The sequence below is a fragment of the Gekko japonicus genome, unplaced genomic scaffold (assembly GCF_001447785.1).
Source record: "Gekko japonicus isolate JY-2015 unplaced genomic scaffold, Gekko_japonicus_V1.1 scaffold1295, whole genome shotgun sequence".
NCBI lineage: Eukaryota > Metazoa > Chordata > Lepidosauria > Squamata > Gekkonidae > Gekko > Gekko japonicus.
In genome coordinates, this window is record NW_015168688.1 from 605 (window position 1) to 20,348 (window position 19,744).

Genomic DNA, 19,744 nt, shown 5'->3' on the forward strand with positions numbered 1-19,744 from the left:
AAGCATTAGGTGGCCGAGCGAAATTAAATGGAAAACACATTCAATATTGAACTGTGAGATGGAGTTAAAGCAAGAACCACCGAAAAAAATTAAGCTGGAAACTTCCCTTTAAAAGCGAGGGGGGGGACTCTCCCCCAATAAGAAAAGCTAAGCAATTTTATCCTACAATGTCAAGGGGGGTGTGAACGATTGACGCAAGATAAACTGAATTAATAAGCATTTAAAAACTTACCAAGCATATTAAGGAGTATCAGAGACTGTGATAACTTTTATAAAAAGTAAACAATCTTTAAAAATGGCGCCCAAGAGGAAGGATGAGAAGGAAAAACAAGTTAAACCAAAACTTCCTGTCAGACCTGCTGGACCAGCGAGTCCTGCCCCTAGACAGGACACAACTGCAGAGCTACAAAAGATGCTAATGGAAGCATTGTGACCCCTGCTGGATCAAATAACAGCATTGCACGGCAAATTTGATGCACAGCGATTGCAACTGGCTGAAATAGCCAAAAAAACAGACAAAACTGAAAAAAGAGGTAAAAGAAGTGGATGCCAACAGCAAAAAATTGGGGGGGGGAAACTGCAGGTGATGGAAGAAAAGGCATTGATGGAAGAGTCTCAACTGTTACAGCTACAAATGGAGAGAGCAAGCTATGTCTTAAGGTTTCAAGGTGTCCTGAAGATAAGACTGAGAATCTGAAACAGACTATGTGTGATGCCTTAGGCCCTTTGGCAGATATAAAAACGGACATACTATGAAGTGAAACAGATTATAATCTATAGATCTTATCCAGAATTCATTAAAAAAATAATCTACCGGGGGAAGTGATTATAAGATTCTTGAGAAGACAAGTGAGAGACCAAATCCTCAAAGCGACAAGTGGATCTACCCTGAAAATCAAAGACAAAGAAATAAAAGTGCTAAAGGACATACCATTTGAAATAAGGAGGAGGAGGAAATACAGAGACCTGATACTATTCCTACAAAAGAAAAGCATTCCCTACAGATGGATGGTACCTGAAGGCACAATCTTCAAATTTGTGGACAAGAAAGAAAAAACTGACTCTGTTGAAAAGGCAGAAGTTTTGCATCTACATAGTCGCCCATCACGGGAGAAAGAACCAGAGAAAGAAGACAGCACCAACGAAAGCGAAGAAGAAGGAGCAGCAAGAGATTCAGACGAGGATCCGGACTCTAAGTTAGGGGCAGTTGCCCCGAAGACAAGCTATCATTTGAGAAAATCAAAGTATAAGAAAGAATGAGATGTTATTACACTCTGAAAACTCTAAATATTTTAGTAATTAACAAGGGGCAGGACCTCCACACTTAGGAGGCAGAGGAGGAAGCAGGAGGAGGAGGTAAGTTCCCCCCCATCCCGCCGGTTCCCCCCGTCTCCTCCACTTTGGGGGGATTTAAGTATCCCTCCGATATTTTTTCTGGGTTTTTAGATTTTTGTGCACACCTGGGGACTGCCCCAAGTGTGCACAAATGGTCAAAGCAATGGTATTCCCAGTAGTCATGTATGGCTGTGAGAGTTGGACTATAAGGAAGGCCGAGCGCCGAAGAATAGATTCTTTTGAACTATGGTGCTGGAGGAGACTCTTGAGAGTCCCTTGGACTGCAAGAAGAACAAATCAGTCAATCCTCAAAGAAATCAACCCTGACTGTTCCCTGGAAGGCCAGATAATGAAACTGAAGCTCAAATACTTTGGCCACCAAATGAGAAGGGAGCACTCACTGGAGAAGACCCTGATGCTGGGAAAGATTGAAGGTCAAAGAAGACGGGGACGGCAAAGGATGAGATTTTTACACAGTGTCATAGATGCAACGAACATGAAATTGAGCAAACTTCAGAGGACGGCGGAAGACAGGAGGGCCTAGCGTGATCTGGTTCACGGGGTCGCAAGAGTCGGATTGGACTGTGCACCTGAACAACAACATGTATGACCACCATCTCTTGGGGTTTTGGTGGGTTTTCTTTACTTTATCCCACAGTAAGTAGTTACCCTTCCATATTTTCGTTTTATTTTATTAGTATGTAGTTTTTAGAAATGCAAATTAAAAAATCCCCTACGGGGGGCTCAAAAAAAAAAGAAAAGAAAGAAAAGTGTGTGTTTGCCAAAGTTAATCCTCAAACCATGAAATGCAACATTAAAGTTTTCAGAATATTACTCTTGGATCATTTATACAGAACACTGTAGGAATCTATCTTCATGGTAGATTAACTCCCTTAAACTGTTTTTATTTAAATTTATATATTAACATTTTCAAACATTTATGTCAGAAGTAGAGAGAAACAGAAGGATAACTAAATGATATACTAAGTAGGACCAAGTGGCAAATTTTAGTTGGAGTAGGGCAGGGGTGTCGAACTCATTTGTTAAGGAGGGCCAGATTTGACATAAATTGGACTTTGTCGGGCCGGGCCATATGTGTCATAGAATGTAATGCCAGGTAGCGAAGATATAAACTTTATAAAGGACACAAACACAAAGATTTTTTTTAACTTAAAATAAAAACATGCTTGAAACATTAGCATTTTTGCAATATTTTGTTTATTTAACAGTCTGATAACTGAAACTTCTTACTCTGAATTATTACATCAAAATGTCTGTGCTGTAGCAATCTGGGAGGAGCCTCAGCCCAGTGCAGGGAGCAGAAGCTTGCCTATCTATCTCTCCTGAGCGACTGAGAGAGTCTGGGAAAGCAAGCTATGACGCAGCAGCAGAAGAAGAACTGGGGGAAGAAGCAGGAGACAGCCAGTCCCTTGTGGACCTGATAAGAAGCCCTTTGGGGGCCTGATCCAGCCCCCGGGCCGCATGTTTGAACTCCTGAAGTAGAGTATCAAAACCGATGTGATACTGTGTTCCATTCTGCCATCTGGAAGTGACTTTTCAGCAACAGATTCAACTGGCCGTGATTTAAAAGTTAACAGTAAAACGGTGCAGTTTGTTAAAGGAAGAAGACTTGCATTTGCTAGTTTCATTATAAGAACATAAGAGAAGCCAATGTTGGATCAGGCCAATGGCCCATCCAGTCCAACACTGTCACACAGTGGCCAAAAATACTAGGTTCCATGGGGGAGGTCCAGCAGTGGGGCCAGGACATTAGAAGCCCTCCCACTGCTGCCCCCTCCCCCAGCACCAAGAATACAGTGCATCACTTGCCCAGACTTAGAGTTCCTATCTATACCTTGTGGCTAATAGCCACTGATAGACTTTCTGCTTTCTTTCACACTGTCTTTATCTTTCATAGTAAAGGTAAAGGTTCCCTTGCTCGAAATCCAGTCGAATCCGACTCTAGGGTTGCGGTGCTCATCTCCGTTACAAAGCCGAAGAGCCAGCGCTGTCCGAAGACGTTTCCGTGGTCATGTGGCCGGCATGACTAAACACCAAGGCGCACGGAACGCTGTTATCTTCCCACCGAAGTGGTCCCTATTTATCTACTTGCAATTTCTTGCTTTCGAACTGCTAGGTTGGCAGGAGCTGGAACTAGAGACAGGAGCTCACCCTGTCTTGCGGCACCCGGGTCTTGAACCACTGAACTACTGACCTTCCACAGCCTGCAGTTCAGCGTCTTAACCACTTGAGCCACCGCAGCTCCTTTATCTTTCATACTGTCTACCTAATTTGGTACTAAGAGGGCTCATAGTGATGCATAGATCAACAATGTAATGAAACAATCAGTATAAGTATCATGCCCAAATGAGGAACTGACAGTGCAAAATGCCTAACATGAGTGTGCATTTTTGTTTCTGAAATTCTTGTGTAACAAAAAAACTTTGATCAAATGCTATTTAACATGGAAAAATATAGTAGCGTTTGCCAGAATTTTACGTATGAAGAGAGATGGGAGGGATCTCACCTGTTTCTGTTGAGGCTTTTTAAAATTCTGCTTATCAGGCACAATGAAATCTTTTTCATAGAACGCATGAAGGAGTAAGAACTCATTACGCTCCGCTCGCCCACCCATCAGTGTCCTTGACTGCAGGAAAGGGAACAGCCACACAGTTACCAACAGGAGTCAAAAGGCTAACAATAACAAACACAACAGCAACTTCAGATTCTGTTATTAGGCTTCAGAGCGTTCTCTGGTCAGTTTAGGAAGCCACACCATATCAATCTTTTGTAATTGGCCAACAAACACTATAAACTGGGACACTTCAAAACCACCTTTTTAATTGCAGTTTGTTCATTTATAGGATCGTCAAACCTCTACAGAAAGTTCAACTGCAAACATTCCAAGTAGGATTAAAATGTTCTGCATGTGTACATTCTCACACTACATTCTCTATCCCCATCCCTTATCTGTGCTATATGTAAAATACCTAAAAAAATAAGTCTTTCAATGCTACTGGGAAGGGGTAGGAAACTACATGGGTTGAATTTCTACTCCTCGTGCTGCTTGACTGATTCAATGCTCACCAAATCAAAAGTGTGAACACTTGGCTGTCCCACTCCTCTCTTTCCCCACCCACTCCAGATGATACACAAGAATAGAAATAAAATACCAACTTAAGTAGAGGTGGTTTCCTTGGATTCTCGGTCCTGCAGGGGTGGGGGAAGCTGCACTGCTTCTCTATAAATGTCCATTTTATCTCCCTACCCAATTTTCAAAGCCAAGCATGTTTATATGTATTAACTGGCTTTATGTATTCTCACTCCAGTCAATTCTGACATGCACAAGCATAATGAATGCAGCTAATTTATGAATGTAATTTTAGAGGGGTTAGCGGTACTAGTCTGTTGCAGCAAAAATAGACAAGGAGTCTTACAGCACCCTGAAGACCACAAAGTCTACAACAACACAAGCTTTCATGGGCTAGAGTTCACTTCTTCAGATGCTCTGCTACTGTGTGTAGTTGGCTTTAAATGATGCAATACTGACCCATGGTGATCCTGGAGCATACACCATTCAAGCAATCCAGGAAATTGTGAGCATATACAAACAGAAGCTACTCTGCCAGCCACCATACTGACCATCACTGCTACTAAGATGCAAACTACTCAGAATAACATTGCCCCTGAATTCCAAACAAATTATCAAAGTGATCATGTGAGCATTTCACCCAACACAGCACAGACACAGCGAACAAGGTAACTTTGAATGCCAATTGCATTTTTTTGCCTTCACAGCCTCCTTGATTATAAAATCACCTCTATTGTCAAAGAAATACGCTATCCAGACTACCATAACATGTTTTACTATAAACTCCATTCCATGCATGTTGTTTTTAAAAGGGTATCACAATTATCAATAAATAAAATTACACATGCAAATCCAATACAATAATGAGTTAGTAATTGGTAAAAAACTGTAGATTTACCATAACATTCCCAGCAATATTTGTGATCTGTAGGGCTAGTGGAAGAACATTAAGCTCACACATTATTTGTAAAATGTACTTGGCATCGGTCCAGGTGTTCTCCAGCATGTAAAACAGGCGATGAGAATCACTATGAAGAAGAGGAAATTTTAATAAACCTTCCCATGTTTTGAAGCTACACAAATATAAATTACCATGATACACCTATAAAGCCAGAATTCATTAATGATTACCACTGCAGCAAATTTGATGCAACTCGTGTCCCATTTGACCACAAACACAACTGGCATCCCATTTGACCACAAGCACAGCAATTAGTGCTACTAGGATTTTACCTCTGTGTGGATTAAAACACATATCAAGCCATTCAGTATTCACTCACCATGTACAGCATAATCCCAGGAACTGTAATAACTTCACAGACTACATGCAATGAAACATACATTGTAAGCCAACAGTCTTGACTGAGGCACAAATCAATACAATATTCTGGCCACCTTCAGCCAAGAACTGTTCTATTTTATTATTGTACTACATCTGAATCAAATTTACTAATGATTTTGACAACCATACTTGGGCCTGACAAGGAAATGTCTCCTGCTACAGAAGCTGCTCTTCTGCAGTTCACCTGCAGCACATGTTGGTACTGATTATGTAAAATTTCATTTAAAAAAGAAACTAGATGATCACACCTTAGGTTAGGGCTTGGGTTAAATCACTGTCATCTCCGCCATCTCATATGTAACTAATAAATATCCTAAATAAATTTTACTGGCTCACAGAACCATGCCATTCAACAACACAAAGCCACAAAGAGAACCCAACAGTCCTTTTTGTATCCCTTGATCATTTTAATAGCAGACTTCCATTAATTTAGATAGTTCTCAATCTAATGAATTATCTGGAGCTAGTTGAGTTAGGATTCACTACCTCTATTCACTAAAATCTACTTTCAACACAAAGAAAGCAACTACATGACTTCAAACATATACAGAGTACCTTTCCCTTATTATAAAATAAGTAACCTCAAGGTAAGCCCCTTCATATTTGTAATCAACGTTGTTTTTCTTTATGCCTTTTCAGTTCTGAATATGGGCAACTCAGAGATATCTTCGCCACTGTCTTCCTCCAGAATATCAGCACTTCCTCCATCCCTACAACTTCACATCCAAAAACGTAGATGTGTGCTCTTTATATCCAAATGACAATGACAGTTCACAGCAGTCTTATAATCAGCCAGTACCCTGAGTGATTTGCTTGCTTTTTCCTTTCAGAAAAGTCTTCAGGAAATATTTGACTCCAAATGAATGCATATGATTTTCATTTCTTTTTACTTCCTCAAGTCAGAATGATCATGAACATCACAACTGTTATTCCAGAATGTCCCATCTTCAGTCCTTGGCATCACTAGTTAAACAATCTCAGGTAACAGGTGCTGGAAAAGACTATCTTCTCCCTGAGACTCTGGAGAAGTGCTACCAATCACAGCAGACAATACTAAGCTAGATGAATTATGGTCTGACTTGGTGCAAGGCAGTTTCATACGTTCAACTTCTCTCTACTCAAACACACTAATTAAAATAAAACCCAAATTGTATGCCTGAAGAACAATAAAGCATCCTGATCTCCAACTTGAAAGTTGGACTTGTAGTAAAGCCTTCCCAATTATTTTCCTTAACCAGTGGTTTATCAACCACTTCGTTGACTTGCCAGTATCCATTTTGCCAAATGTAAATACATTTTCTGTGCAGTAATGGATCGTATACTTTTCTAACATCCATACAGACATGTTTCTGTGTTTCCTTTATCATTGGTGAAAGCTGAATTTTTGTAATGGAAGCATCTAGCAACATACCTGTACATATTTCTTATTTCGTCAGATGGAATTGTCACTAACCTGACTGACCAGTTCAGACAAATGATAGCTCTTGCAACGAATCAACTCCTTTGCCGAAATTTCTACATCACAAATCATTCGACCACAAGCAGCATTTCTTTCAGCGAATCCACTACGACCCTTCATAGTCAAGAAAAAGAGAAACGTCTTCAGGGCCTCTTCTATTCTGCCTACTTAACAAAATACATGTAAAGGTGTACTCTCTCCTGTATTTGTTTGTCTGCAAGTAACCTTTAGGGCTGTACAGGACTTCAAGAAACAATAGAGAAACGTCAAAGTTTCACTGAAGACGGGACTAAGACATGAAAGAAATTGTTTAACCATGTCTTTACCAGCCTGCTTCACACACACAGCGAAAATGGGATTTTACTTATTAATCCCTAACAGTTGTTCATAATTTGTTGCATTAAGAAATAAGCACACAGTTATTAACTAGTTATCAAGATTCACTTGCTTGCTTGTTGACAACCATTTAATTACAAATAGTGTAAAGAGTAACAAAAGAACAAGACAAAGTCTGAGTCCAGTGGTACCTTTAAGACCAACAAAGTTTTATTGAAGGTATACATTTTCATGTGCATGAACACTTCTTCAGATACAGCCACTAAAGTTTCAGTCAAAAAGATGTTACAATACAAAAATAAAGGTTGGTTTCCTTACTAAGGGGGGTAAAAAGAGATATTACTGCCCTCCACTCCTGTTGTGTCAACTTTTTTTCTTAACTGTAAGAGGCATTATACCTTTATCATACATCCCATATGCCCTTGCTTGATTAATACCATCTTCAGAGACCATGCCTTGTGTGCCCCCATTTTCACAGGCACGGGGTGGTGGTGAGAGGGCCTTTTCCCTAGTGACATCCAAGCTCGGGAACGCCCTCCCTACAGAAGATCAGCTGGTACCTAACTTCCAAATTTTTTAGGCACCAGCTGTTTCTACGCTCCTAAGCCTTTGAGATCACCCTCTCCACAGAGTTTTATTATTGGTTTTATCAGATGGTCTTGTTATTTATCCCATGATTCCTTTAATGGACTTTTCCTTGCTGTTTTAGAAATTTGACATACAATCGTAAGGCCAATCAGTAAACTGTTTAGGATACTAACTAGGCCCTGCACCTTTGTGTATGCAGGAGTACATTATGCACAAATGCAAGTATAGGGAGGCAGAACCTGTGAGCACCGGGGGGGGGAGGTGCCAAAGAAAGAGAAGAGCTTAGGCTCTCAGCTAAATCAATCTCCAGCTCTACCGTAGCATTATGCCTGTAAAAACCTAGGGTTAAGTATAAATATTCCAAATAAACTCGTTGGAAATTAAATATAACTGCCCCCCAATCATGTTTCACAGCCCCAGTGCAGCTTAGGAAACTAAGCCTAGAGCTGATCACAGTATTGCATAAGTAGTGTGATAAACCCCAGCCAGGACACACAGAACTCACTTAGCATGGGGCTTCATCTCTCTGGTCTTTCCAGGCATACTTATCACATGCACAAAGCAAAACTTCAATGACTGGAACTCTAGAGAAAGAGCACTTTGCACATAAAAAGAGGGCATAAAAAGTCAAAAAAGAAAACCAGTTGGTGTAGTGGTTAAAATGGCAGACTAGGATCTGGAAACCCACATTTGAATCCCAATCTGCCATGTAAACTTGCTGGGTGAACTTGGCCAGTCACACACTCTCAGCCTAACCCATCTCACAGGCTTGTTGTGAGGAAAAATGGAGAGGAGAGGAGAATGACATAAGCCACTTTGGGTCCCCATTGGCGAAAACAGCAGGGTATAAATTAAGTAAACAAATAAATAAATAATAAACCACCATTATTACAGCACATTGCTAAGACTGCTCTGCTCAGAACTCTTACAGGCACTCCACCTCTCATACCTCCAGCTGCCACCCCTTACCACCACTGTAATAGATTAGAGTATTTTGTTGTAATAGCAGGGTAAAACCACAAAAATCAAAGCAGCCTAGGATAGAGAAGAAAATAATTAAATATGCTGGATTCAGTGATCTACATAGAAGAGAGCTAGAAAAACCCAACTATTCTCTAAGGAATGATTTGCCAGTCAAGCCAACATACATTTTCCCCACAATTTACTATACACAAAAGCACCTCTATTAGTCATTAATCTGTCAATATCTCCATCTAGTTGAGACAGGTAAACTAAATTTGCTTGGCTTTGTCTCATTGTTGAAATAAGGCTCTTAACAACACTACTGAAATCTAAATTGGTACGCAAACCATGCTACATGACTAGTCAAAACAGATGAGCAAGGCATTCAAAATACAGCAACTAAAATAATTCATTTCTAATCACATACAGTAAAGCAATGGGACTTAAGCAACATTTTACCCCAAGCTTTGGCATGACCGATCTCCTCAGTCGACCTATCTTGGACCAATGTGGAACTTTACACATGTTAATTCTCTGGAGAAGGACTTCCATATCAAATCCATAAATATTATGTCCCTTTACAAAGAAAAAGAAATAAGAGTTAACCAAATATAAAAAGCAGTAATTCTGAAGTGTGCATGACACCTAGACATACTGAACATTCATCTCCTTTTAGAAGGTTTGCTTATTAAGTAAGGCAGAAGTATCAAGTCAGGGGGTCATACGAATAATACAATGTAATGTACCCTTCAACAAGAAGCAAGCATAGCATACTGCTACAATTACAAAATCAGTTTTTCCTCTATTAGAAGCTTTCCTAATATACATTGAGAGAGAAGAAGAAGAGATTGGATTTATACCCCGCCCTTCACTTGGTTGTCTCAGAACCGCTTACTATCTCCTTTCCCTTCCCCTCCCCACAACAGACACCTGGGAGGTAGGTGGGGTTGAGAGAGCTCTCTCGAAAACTGTTTTTTCCAGAACAAAACAGCTCTGAGAGAACTGTGACTGACCCAAGGTCACGGCAGCAGCTGTATGTGGAGGGGTGGGGAAGAGAAAGAGAAAATTAGAAATTGTTCTCTTTCGACTTCCGGTTTAAGCGTTTCGCCGCTCGGATGTCTCCCGTCTCACTCTGATGGAGACGCGCTGAGAACCAGCTGACGGGAGGGGTCCGAGTTTGTCCCAGACCTCACTAGGGTCTCTGTAGGAGACTCCCAGCCTGGGGAGCTGAGGAGAGCCTCTTCCAAGGCGACGGCCAAGGAATTGAGGCTCACCTTCTTCCCCGAAAGGTATTGTCGCCAAGGAGCCAGTATGGCGCCCAGAGACGACTGCCGAAGCAAGCGATCACGATCAAACTTTTAAAAATGCTTCCAAAAGATCTCCAAGGCTCCAAACTGTGAGTTAAGCAAAGCTCAGGTGAAAAAAGCGAACTGAACCTTGGTAGTAATTGGAAGCACCTAAGCTTGAAGCGCTGGGGGAGAGGAATTCAAGCCCCCCCCCCCCTCTTTTGAGTAAACTTTAAAAACGGTTTTAAATCGGAAATAAAAAGACTGAGCTAAAATAAACGCATAAGAAGTTAAGCGAATGCAAAAACTGCTGAAGTATACAAAGTGGGACTAAATCGCATAACTTTTGTCTTGTTTTGGAAAACTTACTTCTTGTTGATATTGTGGCTGGGAGAGGACGGAGGGCGCCGGAGAAAAAACTGGAGACTGGAAATAACATCCCAACGACTCCCTCCCAAAACCAGGAAGTAACTACAGACTTCTCTTCACTGTTAGCAAATGCACTGCACCCCGTAATGGATCAGATGACTAACCTCAACACTAAGCCGGACAATGTCCAAAAACAACTGAATCATATGGATAAAAGAACCTCAACAACTGAGAAAACGTTGAAAAAGATGGAAAAACAGACTGAGAGCATTAACAAAAGAGTGGATGAAGCAGAGAATGAAAGATCCTCTGATAAAACGCAACTAATACAGCTCCAGCTGGAAAGATCCATGTACGTTCTACGTTAACATGGGATCCCCAAAGAGAAGAACGAGGATTTAAAAGAACTTCTGGCGGCTGCCTTGGCCCCATTAATGGATTATAAACAAGAAGGTTTAATAAAAGAGATGGATGTGGCTTATAGGACTTATCCAGACTTTATAAAGAAAAACAAACTCCCAGGGGAAACCTATCTAAAATTCACGAAACGATCTACCAGAGAACTGTAAGTCAACAATGGGAAAATCCTTAAAAAACAAGAATGAAGACGTAAAAATTTTGAAAGACATCCCTTTCGAAGTTAGAAAGCGGAGGAAACTCTACAGGATGCTTACTCTCACTCTGCAAAAAAAGGGAATACCATACAGATGGTTATTCCCGGAAGGGCTGAGCTTCAATTACCAGAACAAAAAATATAAAAATGACTCTGTTCCAAAAGCGGAAAAATTTATGGATCAAACGTTCAATACAAAAAAGAAGCAGAAGGAAAAGAATTTAATACCGGATGAGAAGGAAAAAGAAGAAGAATCCTATTCACAGGATTCAACAAGCCAAAATTCCACATCATCAGAATCACCTGAATCGGAGAAAGGAGCGGCTGCCCCCAAACTCCAGAAAACGAAGAAACGCAAGAAGACTCTAGAACTAAGACAAAAGCATTAAGGGCAGTAATTGTGTTAAGCTATTAAATGTGTACTATCATAATTCAATCTCATCTTGATATAATGTGTAATATTAGGTTAAAAAGCATTATTTTTTCAACTATTCAGATCGTGACATGTATTAGACTTCTCCCTTCCCCCAAATCCAGTAGATGAAAGATTAGAATGGTAGTATTCCTTCCCCTATCAAGTAGATATGTGTATTAGATCTCCTTTACCCATCACCCATAGTAATAGTGTTAGGGTATTAGTATCCTTTCCCCCATCCCATAATTGTAGTGTGAAGAAAATGCAAAAAATAAAAAAGTCCCCTTCGGGAACAGTATAGTTCCGAAACTGGACTGTAATTGTACATCGGATCAAAAGAATCTCCATGAATGGAACTAAACCACAATTTACTACTATAAAAACTCCATAATGCAGTATTTAATATGCAGAACTATCTACTTTCTTTGTCACTGGGCTCTTTGTGATTTTCAACCATCCCTTCTACTTTCTTTACTACTACTACTCCTCAGCCTCACTTTCTTTTCCCTGTCCCCCAAATCCACCATTCACCTAAGCTGCCCTCTTAACATCTGCCTTCTGCCATCAAATCCTCAGGTCAGTGCTTCTCGGTCCACTGCTTACTCTTTCACTCAGGTATCCTCAAAACACTCACTGCATTAAATTTTTCAGCCCGCTTTTTTCACTTTCATTACATCTTGTTCCCTGTTCTTCTTTCGTTGGCTTGTTTCTTTCCTAAACTTCAGGTCTCTGCTGCTCAGGCGCTGCCTACTGTGCTACCTAGGCTTCTCACCTTTAGACAAATGGACACAGCTATTACTTACCACAATAACATCAGGATCAATTTTATGAATCTTTGCCAGAAAAAATCCCAGAAGCATCCTCTCTGTTCCAGCAATCTCTAGTTTAGCATTCTAAGCAAGACAACACAAAGTTTCACTTCATCAGCATTTTAAAAATTAGGACTTCAAGGGCACACAACTAAGTCCTATAGAGATAAAAAGTAACTCAGCACCTAATAACAACCATCAGAAACACTGTAACTCATTACAGTGGAAGAGTTCATATGACAGGAAAGCATGCACATACAGACAATGCTTGGTTCTCATACAAAATATTATTTTCCATACATTTTCTTTTATCCACAACCATGTAGCCCAGTTGTTTCGTAAGACCCATCAAAAATGTATATATTCACACCCTGACCTGGATAGCCCAAGCAAGCCAAATCTCATCAGATCTTGGAAGCTAACTAGGGTCAGCTCCGGCAAGTACTTGGATGGGAGACCTCCTTGGACTACCAGCAGTCAGGAGGTTGAAGCAGGCTTTATTCAACCACCTCTCTGAATATCCTCCAGGCCCCCAGTAGGGGTCAGTCACCAAAGGTCACCATGACTTCCAGTTGCACACACTCACACACACATGGCACATGTGGGGGGAAAACTGTGTATTCATTTTATTCCCAAAAGATTGCATCTGTGTGCATTCAACTGAGATCTCATCAATGTTCTTAATTAGATCTGCTGCTCTTCAACATAAGTAGTCTTACACTATTGGTCCATCTAGCCCATTATCGTCTGACTAGAAGCAGCTTTCTACAATCTTGGGTAAAGGTCTCTCAGCACTTGCTATCTGAGAACCTCTGAATAAAGACATGAAGGAATGATGTATCAGGGCACATGATGTACCACTGTGCCACATTAGCCCCTCCTCCTTGTAAAAGGCTGACTTTATACAGTTAAAAATGCCACAAGAATCAAAGCAAAAAATCTCTGTACAAGTATACCACACAGCTCACTGTAGCTCCTTGTTGGAAGACTTATATTACAGCAGAGTTTACATTGTCACTGGTAATATAGTACCATTTGACACAGAACTTTAAAACTGACCTTATTATCATTAACATGTAATACAATAAATATCCTTTTCAGAAAGCTGAAAATGGAAGCAGGCAAAACAATGCAGAAAAAAATACCTTGGTCTTAGCAGCTTCTTTGAAGTCATATGGGAAAATGCAATCATTTGGTTTGGAAATAACTGCAACAGAAATTTGGAATCAACTGAAGATATATTATGTGGAATCTGTTTAGCTATAGTACATATTAATGATTTGACTACAAAGAAAACAATGAGAATGGTATCCTCAATAGCATCCACTATTTGAATTTATGTATTCAGTGCACAGAACTTATTCTCCACACACACCTGAAAATGACGCCTTAAAAGGACACTAAAAAGAGACCTGACTTGGGGCTCCAAAACCAGTATCAATTCAGGCTCCATCAAATATAACAGGTACAATGCATAACAAAAGTTAAGCACTATTCTCAATTGCTCTGATCCACCAAAGGATCTCCATAGACAGAGGGGGAGAGTTTTGGTGATTTCTTTCTCCCCCTTTCTACAGAGCTATGACTCTCCCCTCATGCTGGTTTGGGGGCGCCCTGTCCCCTGTAAGCAGCATATTAAGCTGCAGTGGGAGGAGGAGGCAAGAAATTTGTGTTCTATTGACACAAATACCTTCCTTCCACAGATATATTCTGATGGATCCAAGCCAATGACTTCAACAGGAGTATTAAGCAATTAAAATTGAAAGTGTTCAGCTTTATACAAGCTAGATAGGATCCCACCTGAGTCACACTAATCAAAAGAATTTAAACCAAAAAGAAAGGATCCCGAAGGACAGAGGAGGTTCAAGAAGAATGCTCTTATTACTATCCAAAGTATCACAGTCCAGTGACTACAACACTTAAGCAGAAGAAATCCAATGAAAAAGTCCCTATCTAGAATCTGTAGCTGAGAGACAGAAAGCACCAGTGGTGGTATGCTAAACAGCCCAACACTGTGCCTGTTTACGCAGAAGTAATCTATACTTAGTTCAACAGTACTTATGCCTAGGTATGTACACACAAAGGTCAAACTCCACTGATGCTGGAGTTCTGTGAGTGAAATTCAGATATGTAATACAGCCCTTCAAAGCAGCCACAGGGGGAGAAGACAGGATATAGACTGGGAAGGTTAACTCTCTCTAGCTTCCCAATAAAAAATGCCTACCCACTAAACCTTGGTAGACACTCTTAACCACTGAAAAGATTTTTTGAAAATCTCAAAGATAATTTCTTCAGATATATAGAAGCTTAATGAAGGACAAAAATTACACCAGATAGTCTTTAGTGACAGAAATGATAGAAATGCTTTCAAAATCTAGAGAAAGCCTTAACTGACAGAAATACTGCCAAAATCTAGAGAATTAGACTACAATATATCTGACCAGCCTTCTTCATACATTTGAAGAACACACTTCTATCATTTGAAGAAATGCTGTTGTATGAATCAAACGCTTTCTTCACTATGCTTACTAAATCATCATATTCAAACCAAATGTCAAAAGAAAAAACAGTAGACCTCTAGTTATACCTACCACAGAAATGGGTCTGAAATGGAGGTTCAGGTGGTGCTTTGTCCAGACAAAATTTGTGATGTACTAAAGCAGCAATAGCCATAATCTACACAAAAGAAGTTGAAGAAAAATGGCAGTTAAACTCAACAGGTAATCCCTTTCAACAAGCCTTGTTGAAGCATAAATTTATTCCATAAATTGAAACATACATTTCTATTTGGTATATGACTTCATAGTTATCACATGATGGAAACATTTTGCATTGCGTTTTTGCAATCTAAATACAACTCCTTTAAAACTCAAACTGATTTATTCTAAATTCATACAAACTTCTGCTTGAGCAATCAACTGCAAATTGTCTCATCTGATAAAGTAACAAATAAATAAGAACACACTCCTTTCCCAACTCAGCGTAAGGTTTTTACATGAAGAATAGCCTACTTTAGATAGAACACAGAAATGTTTTTAAATAAATATTATAATTGTCTGTTATACTCCAGACTGCTTTTATGATCTGAGATGCTATTCTATTATCTGCTGATGTTTAAAAGGAAACTATGCAACAAGCAATTAACTGATCTTTTACATTCTTTATCCGTTTTACTGGCACATGTTCACATCAACTTTAGATGATAAGCGTACTGTTTTAAAGACTGAAGTGAAACGCCTTGGCTTTAAATGGATGGGGCAGCATATATTTTTTAAAATCAAATTAACGGAATGATTTATTTTGAAGAGAGGAGATAAGCTATAATAAAAGCCCTAAAAATGTTTTTAACAACATCATGTCCTGAGGATTCACGTAAAGTCCCCAATGTGCTGCCCGTGGGGCCCCTCTGGCACCCACCAAGTGTTTTGAGAAAGTAGACAGGGCCAGGTGGGGCTTTTGCCAAGCAAGGCTTCTGACTGGCCACTGGAGATTTGATTCCAGATTTTTTAAAACATTGCATTAGCAGCAGCTTCCACCAGAGCACAAGGATCCTCCCTGTGAGACAAAAGATAAGCCATAGCAGCCATTCTGTGGGTGGCTCCACTTCTGGCAGCAGCCATTCTATGGCTGCGCCCACCATTCTGCATCAGAGTTCCAAAAGTACCTACAGGCTCAAAAAGGTTGGGGACCCCTTATGTACACAGTTGTCTTGATGATGCTAAAAAATCACACCAACTATCCCTATAGACTATGCTACCTTCTCCTACAGTACTTAAATTTATGCTGGAAAAAATGTATACACCATATTCACTACTACATTTATTGCAAAAGAAAATAATCAATATGTCCAAAAATAGTTACTGTCAATTAACTATTGCAAAACGTTTATTGCAAAAGAAAACAATCAATCAAAAAATAGTTACTGTCAATTAACTATTGCAAAACCTTTATTGCAAAAGAAAATAATCAATATGTCCAAAAATATGTAATGTCAATAGTTAAAAGTCAATCTTTTAAGAAGTATCACATTGAGGTCTACCAGCAGACATATGCAACCAGATCTATAAGCTTCAAAATACACAACACGAACAGCTATTTGATTACTTGGTTGATGAAGTACATACAAATGGTTGTTTTTCTGCATTACCTTGAAGCTTATGGCTTACCTCATTCTGATGAGTCTTTGTGTTCTGAACTGTCTTCATGCTAAGAGACATAATCACAAGAGGAGGGGGTGAAAGATCTTTCACCACATCCACCAAATCAGGCTTCAGCACTGCTACTTCCACCTTACACCAACTGACAGTCTGATTCAAGAGCTCTGTGGAAACAGGAGACAATTACAAGAAAACCATCTTTAAAATATGCATACTGATATTTTAAACAAATATATAGGAATAACTCTTAGTTAAAAATGAATAGCAGCTTTGTATGATTTTAGCACTTTCTTTAATAAAAAAAAATTCTACTGTTTCTAGGTTTTGGTACTATTAGCTGAAACAATGCGTTTTTGTTAACATTTCTTTTAACATCCAGTCTGATGAAAAGTTCAAGAGAAGTTCAAAGCTTATATACTTTTAAGTGTTGTTTTGATCCTAAGAAAAATTACTGGATTGGATCCCATGGATTTGAGCTGTCTCCTGATTCAAGAGGCTTTTCTACTAGCTGAAGAGCCTCTTTGCATTGCAGAAAGGCACTTTGTGCTGTAAGAAGGTACTACTCTTTGCAGAACAAATTCACAGGATCCAACCCTTTGTTTTTGGATTTCGTTTTGGCAAACTTGACTATCTACAACCTCTGTCCATTCTTGAAACACTTGAATTTGGCTGATAAAGGGGGAAAATAAGGGCAATGCTTCTTTAAATTTTCCCAGAGCCCCCTCTGCCCCTTTCCCATTGCCTGTGCCAACCACAAAGGGCTGAGCAGATGTTGCAAGTGCACACAGGAAATGCCAGGTGCTACTCAATGAGAACCCTAAACAACTCAAGTTTTACCAGTGAAGCAGTAAGCTGCTGCTGGAGGAAAGCAAATATCCTGGGCAGCAGTGATAGACAGACTGAACACTGGACAACTATTGGCGAATGGATGGGCAATTACCCTCAACAACATGGGGCACAATAGAGTGAAATGTGCAGGCACAATCTGGAGCAGCAGTTGGAGTAAGGGAAGGAGTAGCAGCAGGCTGAAGTGTGTCGTGCTCTGCCCTATGAATAGGGACTGTTTGCTGCTATGGTGGGAGATTGACCTTAAGGAAAACCAGGGTTTGTTGGGGTGGGGGGGTAGCAGTTCACATTCCAGGCATGAGCAGTGTTGACTATAGCTACTTAAGAGATCAACATCTGCTCACTGGGAACACTGGTTAGTGGACAGGACATCACTTCCAACAGCACCGTGGACAGACTTCCCCAAACAGACCACTTCTCAGCCTACTAAACCAAGGGTCAACCTACTTTGGCTTCCAGTGTGACCACTTGTAGCCTTCCTCATGTGCCAACCTCCCCAACCATGCCCATAATTTATACTGCTGCCCCAAAAATACAGTCCCCCCAAAACAGTATCTGCAGCAATAGAATACACAATGTAAATTTGTCTCACGCATTCAGAGAACATCAAGCCTATTTATTATCCAAAATGATTGCTACATTTCCTTAACAAACCTTAGCCTTTCACCTCATATCTAAAAGGAACCTAAACACAGTCTAATCTACTAATCCTAAAATTTATTCCTAAATACTAAGTAAATATGATGTACATACTAGAGTGGAAATCAAATGTAGGATGAAGTGAACACAAAGGGACACAGGAAATACCATTTCAGCAGCCAGAGCATTACTCAATAGCCATGTCTGCATTTCATTTCACCAAAGTGAAAAGTGCTTTCTGAAAGCCTGTTTTGGGATTCCCCAAGTGCAAGCACACATTAATCACAGGCTCTCTATCAAACCAGCATCCCCAGCCTCAGGAAATTTCTAGCAAGCTATCTGGGGAATATATTTAACTTTCCTATAGAAAGTACGCTTCATTGCCTGAGAAAAAAAGTCACTGGGATTCTGAGTACTTGGAGTTATAAAATTTAGAACTATCGGAACAATCTGAAAAGGACATTGTACTGTGAATTCCAGATATTTTCAAACTGCAGATTCCTTCACTTGGATCAGCAAATACACAAATTCTAATATTCTGTTTTCAACTATTCCCTCTTTCCGTCTGGTAAATTTTGTCTTGAACACCACCATGTCATTGGTCCATCCTTCTATTAGATATTCTAGACAATAGACTCATACGTGGATTTTTTATTTCTAGCCAACTTGGTCCTTTGATCTTCCTGCTCATCAAAAACAGTTCTAGACTAGAAGTGTTAGTTCCAAACACATGAGAAAACGTTTCTCCTTTCAGATCTTGAGGAAGCCGAGAGAAGTCAGCCTGAGAACAGAAATACAGCAGTGAACCATTTTACTAGATGCTTTAATCCAATTTTTTTAAATTATAAAATATTTTACTTCTGCTCTTCATGTAAGACCAAGAGGAAAACTGACTACAGAAACTATAAGCACCTTTTAGCCACACTAATCAAATTCAGAGCATATAAGCCAAATGTAACCCTCCAACTGACAACTGCAGCTCAGTTTCTATTCTCCTGCAGATGCTTAACAAGTTGGTGTGGAAGCACAAACACAGTTTATCAAGCATCTGATAAACTGCAATGGATTTAGTGAATCAGTATCCCAGAAAACCAAATCTCAAATAAGTCAAGCCTCAAGAACTGTAGACTCCATCCACAAACAAGCTATTCATAAGGCAGCAGGAAGAGGAAAACACCCCATCCAGACTACCATATGAATTTGGTGGAGTTTATTCAGAAACGTAGGTAACCTAACAGTTACCTCTTCAGCATCCACAATTCCTTGGAACCACTGCAGCATTTTCACAGATGGAAGGATTTTCATCTACAGAGCACAACTTTCTAATCTCCCATGTCAAGAGACTACGTTTCCCCATAGTCTTTTGTTCAAACTCAAATGTTGGTTCAGGCACAAGGCCTGCAGAATATGGAAAATCCCTGCTTTCTGAGCACCAAGGCCAAATGGCAGTGACAGAATGAGAGAGACAAGAATGAGAGGCAGTTGGCAGATAAAAG

At 39.9% G+C, this 19,744-nt stretch overlaps 1 protein-coding gene across 1 annotated transcript in view; it reads right to left on the reverse strand.

Moving 5' to 3' along the window:
* Positions 1 to 3,862: 3,862 nt before the first annotated feature.
* POLA1 (polymerase (DNA directed), alpha 1, catalytic subunit) overlaps positions 3,863 to 19,744 on the reverse strand; it is a gene marked incomplete at its 3' end in the record, with an annotated part of 43,348 nt that continues 27,466 nt past the window's right edge. The window contains 10 exon segments of the mRNA XM_015415433.1: positions 3,863 to 3,982; positions 5,325 to 5,454; positions 7,180 to 7,218; positions 7,220 to 7,341; positions 9,574 to 9,690; positions 12,601 to 12,690; positions 13,752 to 13,813; positions 15,198 to 15,282; positions 16,773 to 16,927; positions 18,891 to 19,029. Coding sequence (XP_015270919.1) covers positions 3,863 to 3,982; positions 5,325 to 5,454; positions 7,180 to 7,218; positions 7,220 to 7,341; positions 9,574 to 9,690; positions 12,601 to 12,690; positions 13,752 to 13,813; positions 15,198 to 15,282; positions 16,773 to 16,927; positions 18,891 to 19,029 — 1,059 coding nt within the window.